Source organism: Solanum dulcamara, chromosome 8 (genome assembly GCF_947179165.1).
Source record: "Solanum dulcamara chromosome 8, daSolDulc1.2, whole genome shotgun sequence".
In the NCBI taxonomy this organism is placed as follows: Eukaryota; Viridiplantae; Streptophyta; class Magnoliopsida; order Solanales; family Solanaceae; genus Solanum; species Solanum dulcamara.
Genome location: NC_077244.1, coordinates 62987773 through 63011315, shown reverse-complemented (window position 1 = coordinate 63011315; position 23543 = coordinate 62987773). Strand labels below are relative to the sequence as shown.

The 23543-nt window shown below is 35.8% G+C and overlaps 1 protein-coding gene across 1 annotated transcript; it reads right to left on the bottom strand.

The window, feature by feature from the left end:
• Nucleotides 1-3300: 3300 nt before the first annotated feature.
• On the bottom strand, nucleotides 3301-21952 carry LOC129899894 (protein EMBRYO SAC DEVELOPMENT ARREST 30). The gene is made up of 10 exons (XM_055974893.1): nucleotides 21441-21952; nucleotides 21035-21119; nucleotides 20101-20171; nucleotides 19921-20009; nucleotides 19588-19831; nucleotides 13220-13332; nucleotides 10329-10419; nucleotides 8261-8389; nucleotides 4247-4797; nucleotides 3301-4150 (listed from the first exon to the last, which is right to left on the bottom strand). The coding sequence occupies exons 1-10, from the start codon at nucleotides 21600-21602 to the stop codon at nucleotides 3727-3729; spliced, it is 1959 nt and encodes a 652-aa protein (XP_055830868.1). The 5' UTR covers nucleotides 21603-21952; the 3' UTR covers nucleotides 3301-3726.
• Between the last annotated feature and the right edge of the window lie 1591 nt (nucleotides 21953-23543).

Below are 23543 nucleotides of genomic sequence, written 5' to 3'. Positions count from 1 at the left end.
ATCAGAGACATATTTAGAATTTAAATTTATTTATGCATAAGTTATCCTCATAATTTATGCTCCGAATGAAAAGTCATAAGTTTAGATGATCTGATACCCGATACCAATACCGATACATTGGATCCTCCGCCCTTGACTGAAAGAACTCTCCTTTATTCTTTTGACTATTTATTTTTTACCTCTTATGATTGCATGCATGCATTGAGTCTGAATCTTCTTTCTTATACGATTATATGTCCATCGATGTATAAATATATTACTAGTAACGAAAAGTAAACTAAACGCGTGCAAAAGTATGTTGACATGTGAAGATAATTGTTTAGTTATAATACTCAGAGGCGGACACAGGATTTGAAGATTTATATATCGTGGATTTAAATTTTTTTAAATTATTAGATAATAATTTGTATATATTTAATAAATCTTTAAGAAAAATATAATGTTTGAACTAAAATTATTGAGTTTGGTCAAATTAATTCCTGCACTATAGCTCCGCCCCTGATAATACTCGAGCATAATTATTCGTCATTTGCAATTTATGAAGTAGGATTTTGCGACTTGTTTTTATGTGATTATGAATAATTTTCTTTTACCGTTGTTCAAGCATTACAATTTGACTTTGAGCAGGAGGAGGTTGATTTCTTGATGCAACTATTCGAAGAGTTCTTTGAAGAATTTATGAGGTAATAATTATTTGTTGGGTGTGTGTATTGTATCATAATATAATTAAAATATATTCTCCTATGACAGTATAAACTTTTTCATCACATATTTCAATATAATATCAAAGCAGATCACAGAAGTTTTGGAGTTGATTCTCTCTCATAAAAAAAAATAATCTTACGAATTTGGCTAACCAAAAAAAAAAAGTAATCATTCTAGTACGTGAGGGGCATGTAGAGACATATTACACTCTCTCTAACACTTTAAATTTTTCGATGAGATAGATCAACTCATTAGGAATTAGATGGATAGCAAGAAAATGGATGATTCTATGAATTGAGTTGGTTAAAATATGCAAAACGATTGTGCATGACTGAAAAAACAAAGTATTATTACTGCTTTTAAATTTTTTCATTACTTTAAATGATCAACAGGCTTGGAGTACGGGTGTCTCAAATTGGAGGTAAATCCAAACTTCCCATAAATTTACAAAAAAGACAGAGTTAACAGAAGAGGCAACCAAAGACAATGAAGGACTTCATCTTATGATGGCACTAAAACTATGGAGGACATTATGACATGTTACAAGCAACCAAAAACATTGCCAGTAAAGTGAAGGATGGTCTTATACAATTAGAGAATATTGACAACACATTATTTGAACAAGAACTCACTACCAAATGTGCCAAGTTCCCTAAACCTGATTTACTCATAAGGACTGGAGGAGAACAGAGAATCAGTAACTTCTTATTGTGGCAGCTAGCTTACTCTGAATTGTATTTTACAAATACGCTATTTCCTGACTTTGGAGAAGAAGCTCTCAAGGAGGCCATACTTTCCTTTCAACGAAGACACAGACGTTTTGGTGGACACACATATTGAGACATTACCTTTAGTTTCATGATCTGCATCTTTTCAGTCATGAACTTATCAGCCAAATAAAAGATTTGAAAGCAGGAGAGATTTTATTTCTTTATGCAGTACCGCTAGTCGGTTGTAGTATTAGCCTATTCATGTAGTCGGTGGTGTACTATGTTTAGGTGATTGCATCTTGTTTGTTATTGTTACGGTTCCTTGCATATATGTCCTGCACTGTTTTGCTATTCGTTGCCATCTTTGATAATGGTAAGGGCTACATACACTCTACCTTCTCAGATCCTACTTTGTGAGATTCCATTGGGTATGTTATTGTTGTTGTGTGCAGTACAGCTAATCTGATCTATTATGAGCTTTGACGTGTGTAGGATAATGGGCGTAGTAATTAATTTCACTATGGAGATACTGCTGAAGCGACCTCATTAAAAAGGGTTAGCTGGATGCACAAAGCATTCCGCATTCACGCAGGGTTCGAAAAAGGACAACACCTAGCGGCTAGCGGTTGTGATGTAGACATCATACCCTAATACTAAAAAAGAGCTGAAGTGACCTCAGTGGCGATCCTGAATCTGCTTCTCTAAGATAGTAGTACTGTTTTACTAGAATCATGATTGTCATGCTTACAATTTCCATAATATAGTCCCAAAATATTTATACTACATCACAACTGACTCTGCAAATTCTAGGCGGCAGCCAACAAGCCTCAGCACCATTTTGTCCATATAACTTTTGGAAAAGAGTGCATTCTTTTCAAAGCGATTGTCCAAGTGGAGCTTGAACAAGGCCAACGGACTTGCACCATGTGAGTAGCTCCAAGAAATTTCAGCTAATGGCATAGGCACCATTATTCTGTAGGTCATCCACTACTAGGTCTTTATTTCTTTATGCAGTACCGCTAGTCGGTTGTAGTATTAGCCTATTCATGTAGTCGGTGGTGTACTATGTTTAGGTGATTGCATCTTGTTTGTTATTGTTACGGTTCCTTGCATATATGTCCTGCACTGTTTTGCTATTCGTTGCCATCTTTGATAATGGTAAGGGCTACATACACTCTACCTTCTCAGATCCTACTTTGTGAGATTCCATTGGGTATGTTATTGTTGTTGTGTGCAGTACAGCTAATCTGATCTATTATGAGCTTTGACGTGTGTAGGATAATGGGCGTAGTAATTAATTTCACTATGGAGATACTGCTGAAGCGACCTCATTAAAAAGGGTTAGCTGGATGCACAAAGCATTCCGCATTCACGCAGGGTTCGAAAAAGGACAACACCTAGCGGCTAGCGGTTGTGATGTAGACATCATACCCTAATACTAAAAAAGAGCTGAAGTGACCTCAGTGGCGATCCTGAATCTGCTTCTCTAAGATAGTAGTACTGTTTTACTAGAATCATGATTGTCATGCTTACAATTTCCATAATATAGTCCCAAAATATTTATACTACATCACAACTGACTCTGCAAATTCTAGGCGGCAGCCAACAAGCCTCAGCACCATTTTGTCCATATAACTTTTGGAAAAGAGTGCATTCTTTTCAAAGCGATTGTCCAAGTGGAGCTTGAACAAGGCCAACGGACTTGCACCATGTGAGTAGCTCCAAGAAATTTCAGCTAATGGCATAGGCACCATTATTCTGTAGGTCATCCACTACTAGGTCTTTACTCCTCTAGAAATAATTTTCAATATACTGAAAGCTAGTTAGATTTGGAACTACTCGATAGCCAAAAGGTTCGAACATCTACTGAAAAACATTTGAGATGTGCAACGAAAATTAAAGAATCATTGTTAACTATATATGGCTTCACAATGTCACTTTTGCTTTGTGCAGTTGCAAAGTACTAGAAATTTAGACATCTTTTGTATGCTGTATACCTGTAGAAAATGGGAAAACTTTTCCTGCTTGAAGGAGAGGGGGAGAGTTCTATGTTAGAGACCAATGGAGTCCAGATGCCAAGCAATGAACTCTAAGCAGACAGCACGGATTCTTCTAAAGCACATTTGAAGAACTGTGCTTGCAGTTAATTTGGACCCCAAAAAATTGGGAGTGCATCCCGACATTCCAAAAGCAGCATGCTGATGCTGTAAGTTTAACTCTTTTAGAAAAGATTAATCCAGAGTGGGTCTTGGCATTGGTGGCATAGAGGTAAATGAACAAGAAAATGAAGGCAAGATATGTACATCTAATCCTAATCATCAGGATCCATTTCCTCGTCCTGTTCCAGGGATGGAATTGCATCAGTTCCATTGTATCCTTCGGATTCTGACTGCCCGTCTAAATCAGTCTCATCTTCTTGAGAATCAACTTCATCAGAATTAGTCTCTTGAGTTCTTAGTTGCATCGATTTGGGGCACTCGTTCTGCCCTTCAAACAACAGATGGAGATTGTTGCTCTTTCCTGAATGCACAATATCAGTAGCCTTAACAGTTGAACATGAGCATTCTGGAATAGGGTGAGAGAGGAAAAACTTTGCTTTTGATATATTAGATTCCTGCAAAAGGCCCTCTTCTGCCAGGCTTTTGTTGAGGTGTTCTCTGACAGCAAAAGTCCAATTACGAGGTGGATAATAAAGATGATCGACAGTAGTATTAAAGAACTCTGCAAGATATTTCCTGCATATACAAGATACATTTTAGAAAGAGATGGTAAAATAAAAAGAAATGGATAAACACCAAACAAAGAAAGGACCGGGAGTGGTGTTAGTTTACCTGTTTGGCCGAAATGTTCTTGCAGATGCCACCTCATAAAGTCGGTGCCCCATCACCAAGCTCGCAAAATCAGGCCCACTACCATCATTGTCAAAACCAGGAAAAAAAACTTCAGCGTCCACCGAGACTATGTAATCAAGAGCATCCCATAGCAGTCGGTGTGCTTGCTCCCTCTGATCATTGAGAGAAGGTTCTGGTTCCTTATCTTTCTCGGCAATCCACCCATACCAGCCTTCTTTTTCATGTCGATATATAGGTCGATCAGGAGGAGGAGGTAGAGGCCTTGGACGGGGCCCAGACTTGTCCCATTCTGCTTTTAGTTGATTTGGACTTTTTACGGGTAAAAGCTGATCAGGATCAGGAATAATGGGGGTTTCGGGGCCAACTAAATTGGCTAGCTCTGTTTTGCTGCACAAAGAAGTACGATCAACTAAATTGGTGTACATGGCGCGTAAAGGAATCATAACCCGTTGTCCGCCAAAGGTTTCAGAACCTGATAAGTATATTCTTGTCCTAGCTGGATAACCCATGGCTCGAAGCAGAAGGCCAACCTAGATTTGCAAAAATATTTGAAGAATTAAGAAATAGAACGAGGAAAACCATGCATATTCACAATTATCCTCAAGTCTGTAATTACAGAATAGGAGGATTAAAAAGTTAGTAACCATAAAATAAACACAACGTCTACTTTGTTCTCAAATTTACCTTGTTACCTTTTTCTCTTTTTTCTTTTATTAAACTAATTGTAGTGTCCAGACCAACTTGCGCGCACCTCGACTAATTTGACGGGATATCTGCCACCTCCCACCAACAACAGGTAATCCACTAATGCAGGACAAACGAGAAGAAATCACCTAGTATTTTTGTCTCCATTGGGATTTGAACCTGAAACCTCACGGTTGAAATCACCTAGTTTTTGTCTCCACTAGCATTTAAACCTGAGATCTCATGGTTCTCAACCTACTTCATTAACCACTAGGTCACAACCTTTTCTCCTTTTTTTCATTTTTTGACTAACAGTTGCAATTTATGCAATGATTTCTCTTTAAGGATTTTTTTGGAAAGAAGACAGTAGCAGAAAGCAATATAGAACATCAGGTCAATTAATGAGGTACTCTCTTCACAAAGGTGTTCTTTACTAACCCTACCACGGACAAATACTTGGAGTTTAAGTGGAGAAGGGTAGAGGGGAGGGCACATTATCTACCGAGTTCCGAACCGTGTCCTATTGGTCCTTCAGGGATTCTTCATTTTTTTTAAAAAGGTGTTATTTACTAACCTACAGATCGGCGTTTCTCTCTCTCGTTTTCCTTTTCATCTAAAGTATTCCTCTGAGGAGAGCACTTTTCTATTATGCTCTTAAAGCCTCCCCAAATCCGCCACTTTACACACCCACACCTCTCATCCCCATGGTCCCTTATCCTACCCTGCAACCCCCGGTTATATTTATTTTTTATTTGAAAGTAGAACTATACTGTTTGTAGATAAAACAAAATTGTTCACTGCACGTACCTTCTACTCCCAAATAAATAAAGGAGAGAAACCCTTAACTAAAGTTTGACACATGAGGTGCTGACGATCTAGAAGACAGTTATAAGGGAGACATTAACCTATGATGTATATGAAGCTCAGTAAAAAAAAAAAGGAAAGAAGAAGAAGAAGAAGAAGCAGGAGGAGGTCAGAATAGCATAAACTTGCAACAATGGAAGAACAAGCGGTTCTTTTTTTTTTTTTTTGATCACTTCAATACTTAAAATATGGGTGGTGTTGTTACACCCCTGAACTATAACATTTCCTATCTAAGGAACATCTGCAGTGTCAAGTGACATGAAGAGTGGTCTTATGCTCTTTGTAGCGTGTGAGAGCTAGAAAATAGGCCAAAAAGAGCATCTATGTGGCATTTCACATTATTTCTTATTTGTTATTATTCCTTTCTTTCATTAATTCATTTTTCTTCTTCAAATCTCAACATCTTTTGATAATAACAGTAGAACTACTTGAAACCTAAGTTGCTCGGACTCAGGTGCGAGTATCCAATGCACATGCAAACCCTAGGGCCGGATTCGACAAAATCTAAAATTTAAAATTTTGGGGTACGGATCCAGGTGCTAGGGTTCAGCTAAAAAAATCCAAAATTATAAAATAGAGCTATAAAGATATTCTAAATTTTGAAAGATCTTCTAGGTCGTCTTCCCCAAGACCCCAACTTCTTCTTTCAAGCTCTCAGATTCTTCCCCTCAACAAAAGAAAAAGAAAGTCATTCAGCCTTTCCTTACATATCATTGCAACTGGCTACAAGAAGTCAAAACACAACCGCTTGAATTCTTAGTCTCTCTCCATTTGGCCTGAAACATGAAGCAACGAATACTAACCAAGAGGAAAAGCGAAAAAGGAGATAAAAGGACTATAATATTGAAGTTATGCCTTTTTCCATGCCTTAAATCTATTTTATCTTTTATTTTGAGAAATCAAAATCCCAATTTTCACCCAAATTTGTCCATGGACTCTGGTCAAAGTATCCGATGTGGGTTGATCAAAATCCATATGTATCCTGCACTCGCACCTGTCTCGCGTCGACATGAATGCGATGTGGCAACAAAAATGAAGAGTCCGCGCAGCGTAACTTGAAACCCATAACCATATTTTAGTCGTGATTAAATATCACGACTAAAAACTGAATGTCAAAAAAATAAGAAACCAAAAAGGGAATGTCAAAGCATAAAACATTTTTTTCTTATTTGTTCTTTCTTATTGGCTTATCCAAATTTATTCATTTATTTTTCTTCTTATTCAAAATGCAATAAAACTTTTTATAATAGTAAATTCAGTTGAAAACTCATATTTCTGAAATAACAGTGAAATAAAAGAATAATCAATAACAGTAAACCTAATAGGAGACTAAAACAAAAATTACTCAATAATAATAAACCTAATTGAAAAGTTTGAATATAAAACATAACTAAAATAAATGTTGTACGGACTATGGGTTATGCCTTTGTAATTGTGTTTACCAGAAGAAAGAAAAAAAAATTAAAATATATATTTGTGGGATTACGCTGGGTATGTTGTTGTATGTAAAATTCCACATAGATGCTCTTTTGGCTTATTTTTGAACTCACTTACACTACAAAGAGAGTGGGGCCACTCTCCATGCTACTTGGTACTGCATGGGGTTTTACATAGGAAATGTTATAGTTCAAGGGGTAACAGCAACACCCGATAGTTTAAGTATTAATCTAACAAAATGTGAATAATTCACGGGGTTTTGAGGCATTTAACTCTCTTTTTTCTTTTGAGAATTAACCGAACATGCAATTCTGTGAAGGAAAGAACTTGTGCTCATAACTAGAGAGCATTAGCATCAACCTTCCCAAGCTCAATCAATGAACAACAAAGAGGATTTGAATTACCGACAGTTCCTCTGTGAAAATATATCCTCTAAGGCAATCTTTATTTATTCCGTGATATACAAGATAGCTAAAGGTGGATGTCCCGCCATATTAAACTATATTAGCAGCCAATTCATTGGCTAAACTAACTACACTTTTTGTGAAGTCCTTGCTCTTTTTTTTGAATGTAACCTGTAACAGCATTCTCTTTATGCTGTTTATTTTTCTACATCAATAATACTTCTTATTTTACAGATTAAAAGAACTGCATTGATCTTTACAGTGTCTTAAGCTCTCATCTCTACATCAATAGGCAAGCAATAAGGAACCCTCAATCTCTTCCCAGTTGTGAAAAAAGAATCTAGAGCATAAAGTAAATCTAGGAACATGAAGACCCTTAGACTGTATTTAAAGAAGTCCGATGAGCTGGTAACAAAGTGCACTAATTAGCCACAAATAAAGAAGAAGAAAAAAAGTGCACTTCATGGATGCTATCTAAAAGGTATCTGCATCAAAAGGTAGCTTGTAGATGTAATATATTGTATAAAGCAACTTACAAAAATTGTACTTTGAGACAGATGAATAAACTGTTGATAAAGAGTTGAAGAGAAAATTCAAAAAGTACCTCTTCTGGCATGAGTGGGCAAGATCCATTTCTCTTCCGAGCATGTGAGTCAACATTAAGTTCTTCACGGATAATTCCTTGTTTAATCATCTGGGCCCTCCTGTATTGTATAAGTTCTGTGTGAACATCCTACACCAACAGAAAGCAATAGGTTACAGATGTCATGGTATCAGTTATTTATTTATTTTCGATAAGGCATGATATCAGTTGTTTTTTAAAAGGAAAAGGCATCATTAGGTTCATTAGACCAGATAGGCTCAACAGATTAACTGCAGCAATACTCTCGTTGCTTCGCACTGCTAATATTGCATCTTTCTCTGGCCTTCTTTTTTTTTCGTTTTCCTTCTCTTTTATATTCCCATCAATAGAATGATTAACTCACTTCATGGTCCAGAATTACAGTCATAATCACTTCCTTTCATTTTCATTTTTTCTCAAACTATTCAAATGAATGACAATTAGCCACACCTATACTTGAAAAGACAGGTTGAGAAATGAAAGATTATCCAAATATAGCATAAATAGAATGGAAAGAGTAACTCAGAACTTTCCACCTTATTAACTGACATTATGATTTTGTGGAAGAAAAGGTAGGTTGAAGGAGAGGCATGGGAAAGTTGTGCACAGAGACTATCCATTTCTCAATCATTTATATGCCGCCAAAAAATGATTTTTCATCCCTGGTCTGATCTGCAATTTGAAATGGTGGCTTCATAGTCTTGCACCACAGTGAAAAGAGTGGGGTATTGCTCCTTTTGAGGTGATGACCAGGCCATGTATCTATCCAAAAACTTGTTTTTATGCCATTGCCAACAGCTACAGAAGTGTTGAGCCGAAAAGAGTTCAATTGTGCTATCAAATGTTTCCAGATGCCCAAAATACTAGGAAACTGTGATTGCTTGGCAATCCAGGCATTAAGAAGCTCATATTTCATAACAATAACTTCCCTCAACAAAACCCTATCTTCCATATTGAATCTCCAAAGCCACTGGTGCTGCAAGCTTAAAGAATGAGCCCTCAAATCCTTGACCCAGACCCTGTTCTTTTCTCTGTAGTAAACACTCCGCAATTAACCAGATTGCCTTTTACTTCACATGTTAATCCATTTAATTAATAGTTTAGTTTGTTTTTATTTAAGTTCTCAATTCATCCTTGTTTCTTGTTTGGTTTTAAGAAGTAGATTGATAATCCTATTAGAACTTATTTGTGCTTATTCTCTGTGGGATTCGACACTTGGGACTCTTTCCCTTTGCAACACTTGCATCTGAGTAGTCCTTTTGCCTTGGTTTATTTATTTGATTGACTATTTGGGCTGGGCAAAAATTCGGATCAATTTCTTAGTATGGTTTTGAAGTAATGAAGAAAAGCGGAGAGGTAGTAAAAACTGAAGATTGCATATGAAAGCCTGATTCAGACAGCTTTTATCAACACTTCAGAATTGGACAAAAAGGAAGAAGTAAATCTCATGAACTCACCCGTGTCATGCCAAAAAGGATGTGGCGATGATAAATCCTTCTTTTTAAGTAAACTTAACATGTGTCCATCCCCCTTTCTCTTCCCCTCCCATTGGTTCAACCAAACCTTTTTTATTTGATTATTTAAAGACTTGGTTTAACTAAACATATTATGTAGGGGATAAGAATATGCTGCTGATTCTAATGCCAGATTCTCATCAATGTAGAGTAGTCTTGGCATTTGTAACTGTTTGTGGAATCTTTAGGACCATCAGATCCTCATCCACAATTCTTGCATTTCCCAAAGCTAAATTCAAGAACACAAACTAGAATTGATACTAGCTACAAGATAAGAGAAAGCCCATGATACTTAATGCTAACTTTTATTTACGTATGTAAGCCAAATAACCTAGCTTTGTCATGTATCATCCCCTGTTCTCAGCATTGATACCCACATCACAATTTGAAGATGAATACATCTTTTTTTGTGCTAATTTCTAGAAATTACCAAAATTATTCCATTTTCCAACAGAGATGAACTGATTAGACAGTCCAAGTAGGATACAACCGCAATCAGGTTAAGAGAATACATTAATAAAGGAAAAGTTAGGAACCTGAAATATTTCAGCACAACCATGATAGGCAAGGGCATCTCTCTTAAGCCCAGGATGATAGGCAAGGTAAGATTGACCTGAAGTTCGTAACCTGCAGAGGAATAAATATGTTTATCATCTGTTGACAAGAGAAACAAAAACTCTCAGCGCACCCCAAAAAGAAAAGAGAAAAGAAAGAAGCAAGAAGTTGATCAGATAAACTTTCATTTGATATGTATTTTCATTTTGTTCACTCTCCAGCACCAAGTGCTAGAAATTTGCATTAGAGAAGGTACAAATACTCAACTCTTTTACTGCACATGTAATAATCGGGAAAAGTCTATTATAGTATCCACTTCATGTATACCCACCATGTTGCACCAAAAAGCCAACAAAAAAGTGTGTATTTGAGTCTAAGTAGGTAATTTTGAGCAAGCCAAGTAGAACTCTCAACTGCCTAGTCCATAAAAATATCTAGCCTTTTTTTGTACTGGTAAAATAGTAATTGTATTAAATCAGAAATCTGGTGCTAAGTTGAACTAACGTGTGCAGCTATAGCTTTCACCAGTACCATACAAATTTGTTCTTTGTTAAATCAAAGAGCACATCTTAAAACATAAGGGGTGTCAAAAACACATATAATGTATGTAAGCTAGCTTGATGTTCTGTCAAGCCTATCTAACTATCTACATGAAAGATATTCTTTGCTCAAATTATAAATATATGAAAAAGCAAGTTCTTTTTTCATATTTCTTGAGCTCTTCTTCATAGCGATGAACCAACCTCCTATTCCTTTCATATCAAATAATGTTCAAAAAATGAATAGTGGACTAGCTTTCCACACAGCTTTCCTCTCAGTCACTGTACTTCCTTATTCTTCAACTCAGTAGCACACTATTAAGTAGAACCCAATTGATATCTTATGGAGAATACCACTGCCCATACTTGTGAAGTCGCTCTACAATGCAACAGTGGGTAATTTGCACCTTCTTCATCTTTTTTGCACCTGCAATGTGAACTCACAACAATCCTTTTCCTCCTCCTCAGATTGTCTGCTGTGAGAATCCAATTCCACACCGTACAACTTACTTATGCAATAAAAAACTGTATGATCCCACCAAATAAGTCCACACATTCACCAACAAATTTTCACAATAAATTATAATAACAAATTCAACCTTCACAGTATTGGTATAATTAGTGTTACTAAAGGTCATCACCTGGTCTTATTGAATATAATAATGCTTCAACCTTTGCAGCGTCTGTAAGATTAGTGTTATTTAAAGTACCGGCTCATTTTTCAAAGCGACAGACTGATGTGAAGCAAATAATTATTGCCTTCATACTTCAATGAGGCACAAACAGAGTAAGGAAAAAAAAAAGAGAAAAGGGGGGTAAAAGTTAAGGATCTTTAGTGTTAAATAGTAGAGCTCCACTCCATGTGCGCTTCGGCGTCCTCTTTCTCATCATTATCTTCTTTTTCTTCTCAAATTTGTGACCCATCGTCTTCTAATACTACCATAACGGAACCTCCTTTATTTAGATTCCCTTTTTCATCTCAAACAATGAATCTTTCTTTATCTTCTAGTATGTGGTCATTTTCTTCTGCTACTTTTGATTCTAGGCTTCTTATTTGCTTCTCTCTTCTGCTCTGTAAATGCAGTTAGTAAATTACTGAAGAACTAATTTGAAACTGAAGATTGCATATTCATTCCGTTTTACGGTTTATTAATTATAAGGCGCCCATCAATTTTCAATTGAGGATATCCACTTTATGGTTGATCATTTGTATCTGGAGAATCAATTTTTTTAATGGAAGTTGTCTTTCTGTGGCCACCTTGAAAATACATTAAATGATGTTAGAGTTGAGGTGTTGAACCTAGATTATCATTCTTGTTTGCGGAATTAGAAGTTTTAATTGCATTTTGATGTTATGAGTACCAAATTCATATATTAGGTCTTTTTTTATATTTTTTGATAAACTTCTTTTTCCAGAAAACTGAGAAATCCCAGAGTGCCAGAGGCTCATGGTTCGAAATTCGGTGGATAAAGGACCTGCCCCTCTACCCTTCTCTTCTAAAATACCAGGCTTCTGTCTGCAGTAGGAAATGAAGCTGTGACATGCACCAAACCTACACATCACGTGTTGTTCTCTTACCACTAGACCAAAGCCTGGGAGCTTGTATTTTCGATAGATTGTGCATTTCATTTTAAAAATGGGTTCGCTTCTCCCATTTCCCTAAAACTTTCATGCATTGTCATTTTCTCTTAAATTTTTGCTTTCGAAAACAATACGTGTGATATCCTTCAAACCTTAGTCCCTTAGTGCAACTTAGATCTAAACAAATATATCAGTAAGATTCATCTACCAGGACATTATGATATTTAAGGAATGAAAAAATTACACTTTCACCAGACATGTCTTTTCAACCTTAAAAGTATAAACTTTGACATTCTTCAGACATTCTTTTTTTTTATGATGATCGTGGTGTCCAGGCCATTTTCCGCGCACCTCGACTAATTCCACGGAATACCTGCCACCTCCTGCCAGCAATAGGTACCAGAGTTATCTGTCCACTGTCCACCAAGGCTAGGACAAATGGAAAGAAACACCTAGTATTTTTTACCTCCGCTAGGATTTGAACCTGAGACCTCATGGCTCTCAATCACTTCATTGACCACTAGGCCACACCCTTGGGTGCATAAGTTACAAATTCAAAACAACATTTTTTTATGAACTGAAAAAAAAAATATGAGAACACATTCTTTAAATCAAATATTAGCTACCAATTCCCAGATACAAACCATTTTAGTTCAAAAAACATTAAGCGCTAAGATGATGACAACTAAGATGGCAAATATCTTGATTAAAAAAAAGGCAAATATAGAGTACAAAAATTTCAATTCCTTACCTTTCCACCATGAGCTTTCCAAGAGCTTCAATTTCTGGGCGAAATTGAAGGGCATGAAATGACACTCGACATCTAAGCCTCTGATACTCGGCCATGCTAGGGGGAAGGACAGACTGAGAAGAAATTGAACTTGATTAGATGGTCATTTTAGGCCAATACAAACTAAGCATTAGGCACGTAAATATTAAATAGGGAAAAATCAGCAATGATCATGTTAAACTTTCCTCTTAAGAAAATAAGCATGAAATATTATAAAATCAGAGGTTATGCGAGTGAATGTTGGCAGATAATGTAAATGAGTGCAAAGATGTGAACGCTAAGATGGATGTCCAATCATACAACATTACACAAGATTAAAAATACAACATTCTCCAAAAGTAGCACATATTAAGAATAAAATGCGAGGTCACTTGAGATGGTGTTTTCATGTCCTGCGTCCACCTTCCAATGTACTTGTCCCTAGATGTAAAGATGATGAGTGAATCAATGTTGTCAAAGGCGAGCTTAAGCCCCGAAGCGAGGCTCAAAACATGTTAAGTGCTTTGCCTTGTTAAATGTGCGCATCAGTGTCGTCATCAAGGTTCTAAGACATACTTTTCCTTCCCAATGAGCCTCTTTTGAATAGGCAACATAAACAATTGATAGTCACTTTATCGTAAATTTTTTCACTTTCTTTATCCATATATTTGTCACTGATGCTTATAATTGTTTGTCTTGGACTAAACATATATATTTGTATTTTTTCCTCCCTTTGCGCCTTTTTCCATTAAAGCTCATGCTTTATTTGAGCATAAAACCCCAACGAACCTTAGAGTTTTTTTGTGCTTTTTGCTTTTGATAACAATGAAGTTAAGATGTCAAGGAACGAGATGAACCTAAAACTCTTTGTAATTCATGCAAACTTAGCTAAAGATAGGACTCAATAAAAGAAAAAGATTTATATAGGCGGCACTATTTGTTGGAAATCTGTTTTGGTCATGTTAGTAAGTTTACTTTAGCTTCTATGCTTTTTAGAAATCATTTAGCCCTAGCAAAAAAATTTATGCTAATAGAAAATATTGAGAACTTCTAATACTTCTTATAGCGTTTTTGTTTAACACTAGAGCTGTCAAAATGGACTCGCCCAACCCAACCCTAAAGGGTCAGCGACTTAAATGGGCTAGGACGGGCTGATCCTTTTAACTAAAGGGCCTAGAAAATATTAGCCCAACTCAGCCCTAATCGGGTTGCGGGTTGGGACGGGCTGGCCCTTCAATCAAAAGATCAACAATATTAGTGTCTTAATTATAATAATTCCAATTGACTAGTTTCTTTCCACCACTCCTCCCAAAAATAACTAGCTAGTTTAGAAGATTTCCAACAAAGCAAGGCAGTCCAAAAACTTAACAAATCTTTGTTGAACTAAGCAAAACTAGGCATTTCATTAGAACTAATTAAGTTCATAGTGTAAGAATCATTAGCAGCTATAAAGTGAAAAAGACAAAAGTTAAAATGCAAAAAATGACTCAAATATGTTGACTCTAGAACAATGGTCTGATGAAAAAATCTTCCACCACTTAACAGAAATAGTTATCATAACTAGATAAAATGGCACAAGAACGATTATAACATAATATAAATCAGCTAAAATTATCAACTTTGCTAAGTTCTTGAAATACCCAAATCAAGAAAACATATAAGGAATACAGTTATACAGAGAAGTTGAGAAGTAGAAAAATGATAATATATAGACTAAAGGACAAATCTTTTCTTATTTAGTTATATGCTTATATATAAAATAAAAGTAGATAGAAAACCTAATAGATTAATGGTTAGTCACTAGTGGGCCGTTGTTGATTAAGAAAATCTAATGGGCTAAGGCACTAAAATGTAAAAGTTGTGCAGGAGTTGGAGTTGATTTTAATTTTTAAAAATATTTCTTGACAATTTTTTAACAAATAAAATTTTATTTAAAATATATATAATAAATATTTTTAAAATTCATGATCCACGGGTCGCGGGCTAGCCTCTGAGGCTCGCGGGTTGAGCCTCTGAGGCTGGCAGGTCTCATAAGGCTGGGCTAAAAAGCCTCGTTCCTGAAAAAATTTAGCCCAACCCTACTTAATTCAAGGGTTGGGTTGGGTCGGCCTCGCGGGCCAAGCCTTTTTTGACGGCTCTATTTAACACATTGTTGGCTTGAGATGAACTTAAATAGAGAATCATGAACAGTGAGGATTCATATAGCCGATCCAACTTGTTTTAAACTAAGACATAGTAGTAGTTGTAGCAAAGATTAAACGAAAATAAGTCTATCTATGTCCCAATTTATGGAACACGCTTTCCTTCCTAATTTGTCCTAAAAAGAATGACATCGTCTCTTTTTGAAAACTAAACATAGCATTCCCTTACCCTTAATGACATGACTTGTTGGAACCCACTTGATCTAAAAGTTCATTCTTTATAAAGAAAGAAAAATGAACAGACGTGTTAAACTCCCAACATCACTCATTTAAAAGGATAATTGTGGTACTTGTTTAAGGATAATATTGGTACTTTGCATATATTATCACAGTATTCAGGAAAGCGAGCGCTTGATCATTTTAAGCGATGAAGCAAAGTGATGCAAGCCAGTTATGCTTCGAAGACGTGAAGCGATAGAGGTGAAGAGAAGCACTAAAGAGTGCAGATGCGTGAAGCGCAGGAACCGACGCTTTCTATTTTGTAAGTTTTAAAAGGTCGATTTTAAGGGGGGAAAAAGAGTCCAACTTCTTTTTCAAGAGATCCATCTTTGTTTGATTTCTAGTATGCTTCTCCTCTAGGATTTTCAGTGATTCTTCTTTTCCTTCCGGTAATTCGCTCCTCCTTCCCGATTTCTTATTTGAGATCCAACTTTGTTTGACTTTTGGTTTGCATCTTTTCTAGGGTTTTCACTAATTCTTCTCTTCCTTCAGGTAATTTCTTTCCTCCTCCTGCTTCGTGACTTCTTATTTCAAGAGACCCAACTTTGTTTGACTTCTGGTCTGTTTCTCCTCTAGGATTTTCACCGATTCTTCTCTTCCTTCAGGTAATTTTTCTCTCTCTCTCTTCCTCTTTCGCGACTTCTTATTTCAAGAGGCCTAGCTTTGTTTGACTTCTAGTCTGCTTTTTCTCTAGGGTTTTCACTGATTCTTCTTTTCTCCTTCGCGACGTCTTATTTCAAGAGACCCATCTTTGTTTGACTTTGGATCTGCTTCTCCTCTAAGGTTTTCACTGATTTTTCTCTTCCTTTGGGTAATCTTTCTCTCCTCCTCCTACTCCTTCTTGGAAAGTTTCTTTCGTCATTCAGAACCGGACTTCTTCTTGGCAAGTTACTTCCATCATTCGGAATCAGAATCTTCCTCCTCATCCTTCTTCTACTTCTTCTTCCTAGCAAGTTTCTTCCATCATTCAGAAACAGAATTCTCGCCCATTTTAAATGGTTTCTATGTTTTGTTTCTTCTTCTGTGGCCACCCAACCGCAACAAGATTCTCCTCGCCCTCTCCTCCCTCTCCCTCTCCCTCTCCCTCTCCCTTTCCCTCTCCTTCTTTCTCTTCCTCTTGGCAAGTTTCTTTCCTCTTCCCTTCCTCTCCCTCTCCCTATTAGCAAGTTTCTTCCATCATTCAGAACCCGATGGGTCTACATCCATCCCTGAATGTCGTCGGGTACTGTTAACTTCCAGAATTCTCACCTTATTTAAATGGTTTCTAAGTTTTGTTTCTTTTTCTATGGCCACCCAACCCCCACAAGGTACTCTAATTTCTTTCTTCCTCTTGGCAAGTTTCTTCCATCATTCAGAACCAGAATTTTCGCCCATTTTAAATGGCTTCTACGTTTTGTTTCTTCTTTTGTGGCCACCCAACCCACACAAGATTCTCCAATTTCTTGGAAAAAAAATTGCGACCACAAATGGAGAGGAATTTTGATTGTTTTAAATCCAAGTTTCCTTCGCTGAAATGGAGTTCAAGGTGGTCCCCAACACCAATGGGTTCCACCATTCTAGTTGGAGCCCGAACGTTATCCAGAACCATTGCCCTTGAAGAGTTTTCTCAGCCATATATCAATTGGGAAAATCAAATAAAAACATCTCTCCATACATCTCATAGATATTCACCCCAAATTCATATTTCCAACTTACATGACCATCTTCTCAAGTCTGCCAATGTGGGTCTTTCCTTTGCCTCTTCTCCAAAACACTCCACTAGACATCTCTTTAAAAGTCCATCTTCCAAAAGATCAACTATGACAGAAATGTCAATTTTGCCTTTTTTGGCTTTTTAACTCTGCTATTCTAAGGTTCTTTGACTGCCATTTACTATCTTGTACCACCTTCGAGTATGGATAGTTGGCTTTTGTAAGCCTTGAAGGGCCAACCACTGGCAATTTTATGGAGCATTTAACGAAGTTTTCTATCTTATAAGCAATGTCACACCATCCTGCATTCAATGTTGATTCTGGCATAATTAAGACTGACCTTCCCCCTCTTTTAATGACAAGATGCTCATATAACTCCCATGCACATTATGCTTTCTGGTACAGAAATGCTCTGAATCCTGCTCTGTGGTTTTCCATTTCCTTACCACTTTCTTATTGTCTGTTGACGCTTCTTTGAGAGTGAAGCAGATCTATTCCACAATCTTACTGCTCATGGTCGATCTCCTCATCATCTTACGACTTCTTTCCACCCATTCAAACAATAGTGAGTTGCCAGTGGACCATCTCGTAATGTCTAAAGACTTAAACCCAGCATTAAAATAGATCTTGTTCTCCCTTATTCTTCACTACAGAAAATTATTAGAGCAAAGATGAAATAAAAAGGAGGGGATAGACTACCACAGAAGGTGGTTGCCTGAGAAAAGAGAGGAGGAAAGAGATTGTTGGTAAAATTATTATTTTTCTACCAATTCATACAACTTCTTAGCATTGCACCTAGCTTTTTCAGTTCAAATGACTTATTCATAGGCAAGAAGAAATGTTTTTATTCCGTCTTATGAGTAATTCATTCATTTGGGAAAAGTGAACAAGTAATTGCTACTTTGAATAGTTACCTAAATCCCCCCCCCAATATTTCTCACCTCTGTAAACTAGGCTTGAGTTACTATGCAAATCAAATATCTACCTCAACCGAATAAGGATAATTTAAAAATAGTGGACTTTAACAGAGATGGTAGAAACAATGTTGCTCGGACTCTCCGAAAATGTTGTCGCACCCATATCGAATCCTCCAAAATGGACTACTTTTAGAGGATCCGGTCCGACAAGCACCCAGCGACATTTTCGAGTCCGAGAAGGTTAGGATATCTGGCTATAAATGGGTGTGTCAAGTGTATGATATATTGGAAATACCCCATTATAAATGGGTGTGTCAAATGATACAAGATAAATTCTATGATCAATGTAAGATGAGATTGCAAAGAAGAGAAAAGATGACTTTCTGATAGAAAGTAGGGAAATGTTTAGGATCATTTCAGAGATTGTTTGTTGATGTCTTGTGTCTAGACAAAAGACAAAGCCTCTTCCAGCCATTCCACACTAACAGATGTATTCCTCCTTCACTATCTCACTATTTCCTTTTATGTGTTCTTTTTTTTATCATCCGTCTTCAAGCACTGAACTAGCAACTCCCTCTAAAAAATGATCACTGTTGTCAAAGGTTAGGGGAGCATGGTCATAAACTCTTTGGCAGCATATTCAAGATATGCTCAAGTCTGATAGGCATGTCAGCTGGACACCCATCTAACACCAACCCATCACTGCACTCCTTTTTTAAGAAAATTTCCATAGCACAGATATTGTGAATATGGTTAGACATTACATAGAGGTTAAGCTTCTAGTAGGTCATTGCTTTTTTTTCTTTTTTTAAAATTTGAAGGGGAGCCTTGGAATAACTGGTAAAGTTGTTGTCATGAGACCAGGAGGTCACGGGTTCAAGCCTTGAAAACATCCTCTAACATAAATGCAAGGTAAGACTGCCTATAATAGGCCCTTATGCTCAGGCCCTTACCCGGACCCTGCGCATAGGGGGAGCTTTAGTGCACCAGGCTGCCTTTCTATAGTCAATGCTTTTATTAGTCATAAATGAATGTGGAAAAACATGAATCTATTGTTTGTGATGTTAACAATATGAAAAGAATGTGGTACGGGTTTGTCTTCAAATGTTTTGCATCACGTCAAGACTCTACAAAGCATTACATATACAAGTAGAGTTGTGTACCCCTAATTTTGAAAAATTCTGCGTTTTCAAGCTTATATATGTACAATTTACACTATAACTTTGAAAAAGGATACAAATATCTTACTACTACTTAATACAATTTAATACACATCTAAGATTATGGTGGCTTGAAAACAAAATTGAAGGGAATAATCATACCTGTAGACATCCTCCATCTGTCAATATTAGTCCGATGACCTTTGCTTTCTCCAACTTAGGTAAAACTTCAGACGTATAAAATCTCAGAGAGGCAGACCTTTTGGGCTTGAAAATTTGGTACTCTTTCCGTCTCCTAGCCTCCCTCAAGACAGGTGGCAGACTCTTCACAATTGTGACATCATTTGCTAAGGCTGCTATAAACTGATCCTCATTATAAAGGTATGAAAAACTCTTGAACTTGGAACTGCACAATTAAAATATAATTTAAAATTCAGGGATGTCATTAAAGTGTCACAAACCCCTCCTTATTTTTTAAGTCAAATTAATCAGGACCTGATGCCTTTTGAATGAGCACTTTCTTGAATCTCTGGAATTACAAGTGTGGCATTTAGAAGTCTCGATATGGCAACCAGATCAACAATCTATGAGAAAAGGGGAACCTGTTAGGAACTCTTCACTCAACAATTTGGTGCAAAAAGGGCAGAAGTCTTTTCAACAATAAAATGAGCATACCGAGTTCCTGATCTTCTCAAAACTACCAGATATTTTTGCATAGATGAAGCCATTGTTCTGTTCAACGGCCACTGAAACCGCGAAAAATAGGAGAAAAGAAAGAATCAATTCCAACTGATGATGGAAGTACTTAACATTGTTGTTGTAAAAAATACTGTTAACTTTAAAATGGTGGAGGCAGCGAGTCAATTTCAATTTTCAGATAGCCTGGCCCAGAATCTCCAACCTATAAGTAACTAGAAGTGTAGATCATAACTGCCATGTGTAAACTCTATGCTTCTGTAACCTAGAAAGCAAAAACAATAGCATATGTAAAATATGGTACTCCATGCATTCCTTTTTTCCTTTTTGAGAACCATGACGTCCAGGCCAGCTTGTGCACATTCCCTCCATTCCATTTTCTATGTTATTCTTTCATTTCCTATTAGTTCCAAGAAGATTTATATCTTTCTATATTTGGTAACATTCCCGCTTTACTTTAAAGCATGATTTAATAAGAATTGACACGGCACATTGTAGACCACAAGGTACTAAGAGTACTTATTTATGGTATGTTATACATTTTCTGCTTACGTGTCAGAAGCCTTTATTGCTTTCTTAAACTCCGTGCCCGATCAAATACCATCAATTTGTCAAATAATGGAGGGAGTAGCTTCTCTTTTTCTGAAAAATGCTTCCTGAAGAAACTACTGCTGCTCCGTTACCATCATCAGATACCATAAGATAATCTCTCCAATACCTTCATTTCTTGCTTTCTACATACACATTTCATTGCAGTATATTCATTGTGTTTCCAACTATGCAATTTATCATTAAATATTTGCAAGTAAAGTAAAATAAGAACATAAAAGAGGGATTCATAAAAATACACAATCCAGCCAGGATCATGTGACTAATTCAGAACAGTAAATAACTAAAGAATTGCAAGGATTACCAGGATATGTACTTCTTGGATTTAGATAAGGGTGCAATGGCTCCAATGACTTCACATTTCCCCACAACTTACGAAACCCAGGACCCTAAAAAGATTTAGCATTGTATTGTCAAAAAAGATGTAAATACTCTTAAACAACAAAACAATAGATATCCAGATTATTAGTACTAGAAACAATAGATAACAAAGTTCCAACATTTAGTATATACATTTTGAGCCCTAGGAAATTCTGATCAGTGCCGATAAATGGTGCTGTTTGTAGATAATTTGTAATATTCTCTACATGGGTCTTCCCCAGCATTCAATAAAATCATCAGCTTTTATCAAAAAACATAAGCATAAGGCAAACAAATCAATTTAATAGATGTAGTAGAATTATATCGTCTTAATCGAATAGAAACAGTACCTTTCTAGTGGCTAAAGTTGGAGTTAAATCCTCAGTAAAAACGGTAATTGCAGTGTATTGTACAAGATCAGCACTGGACTTGGCAAGAAACAAGTGAACAAGCAATGAAACGAATGATAACACCAGCCCTCCTAATGCTGCCCATTTTATTTTCGATTTCATCTCAATAATTTAATACAGCAATGTAACAACAAAATCAATTTATTGAAAGAAAACAAATGATTCAGCAGCTGATCACCGACAGAGAGAAGGATCAAAATCAAAAGAATTTTGAAAACGAAATTGAAGTGCTTGTGAAGGAAGTGATGGAGGAGAAATTGAATAGGAAGTAATTGAGAGTTGATCTGATTAGAGGATAGAGAGTGAAGGGTTTAAGCGGATTTAGGGAGATAGGGATGTGGGATGGGGACGACGAGGTGAAGAGAACTTTCATCTTCTCATAGGCATGAGGAACCAGCCACCAGGTGAGTTCAGAACAATTTTTACTTTACTAGTTTAGAACAAAAAAACAAAATAGCACAAACAAACAAACAATTACAATTCTTTTCCTTTTATTACCTTTTATCAAAAAAAATATTGAATAAGATTAAAATTTTCAACAAAAAAAAAAAAAACGTATATTGCTTCTTCTTTTCTTTTTATCTTTAGAGGAATTGCAAATTTGCTCACTTAAAAAAAAATGGTACAAGATGTAAAATTTGTGGTAAGGCAAGAATGTCCAATTATTTGTAAGAAATTTTCTCAAATTTTGTACAAATCATGTGCTAAAAAGTTGTGCTAACAGATTCATCTTACTTTTGAATGATAAGCTGGAATGCGAGTCGATAATAAGCTAATAAATGAAATCTTTATTAGATAACTAATTCTTCATTTTTAATTCACAAAAAGAAAAATACATTAAAAAAATAGTGATACTTACTTTACCTAATAGGACAGTCAATTAAGACATAAACCCTTATGAATTGATTGTCTAAGTATGTCAAGATAAGCTTTTGTAAAAAGTTCACATAGTGTTAAACTCGATGAGATAGATTTAAAAGATAAAGAATTGATGAAAAGGCTTTTCTAAGAAAATAAATCATTAATTTTTCAATTTTATATGAGAAGATAGCTTTCGCTTATATCATATTTGCTACTCTAATATTGGTTATTCAAGTGAAATCATCAAATTGGAAGTGTCAATTGCTACCGTTTTATTTTGAAGCACCATATTCCAAATAGTGTTATAATAAGTCTTTCTCTGCTATCTCTAATTTAATTTGCTTAAGAGCAAGCAAGCAAAGATATAAGTCATTGCTAAGTGAGAGTTATTGTAATGATAAATAATCTATTTACTAGACCAAACAAAGAGGAATCATTATTTCTCGCTATGGTATATATTCTTAAAATACAAGATAAATCAACTAATAGGAAAAAAAAACGTGTTAGACTTTCAAAATTAAAAGAGATAATAACCCTACAATGCAATTCATGAAGTTACATTAAAAATCTAGCTAAGTTTCTCAATGTTTATCCAAATTGGCCCGATTTCATGTCATTCTCCTTAATGAAATTTCATCATTCTAACAATAAATTCATATTAAAAAAATCGCAAATTTATATCAAAGACATCTTATTTTTGCTACCTTCTATCAGAAAAAATCGAATAGACTCAGTTATTTTACTTTCAATGAAACTAAATTTCTATTGAAAAAATTATCTCAGTAATTGACCTCTGATATCCATTTCAATTAACTTACCAAAAACACTTATTTTCTACAAACTTCATAAGGAAATTCACTATTTCTAACAACATATTCTTATTAATTTTCTTTCACAAACCCAAAAGAGAATTGGTGATCAGTCATTATTGAAGTTTGAAGCTTCAAAGTTTGAAAATCAAATTTTTATAAATAAGTTCTATTTCGAGTGAGTACAGTTGAAAGAGATCGATTGCATATTAAGGAGCCTAAATCTGAATTTTTGAGTATCTAATGTAGTTTTTGAGGTGTTTTTGAATAAATCTAGTGCTTAGCTTTGAGAAAAAGGACGAAATGAATTTTTTTTATAATAGTGTATGAGATTATATATTATTGTATATGAATGTATATCTTATATTTTTAT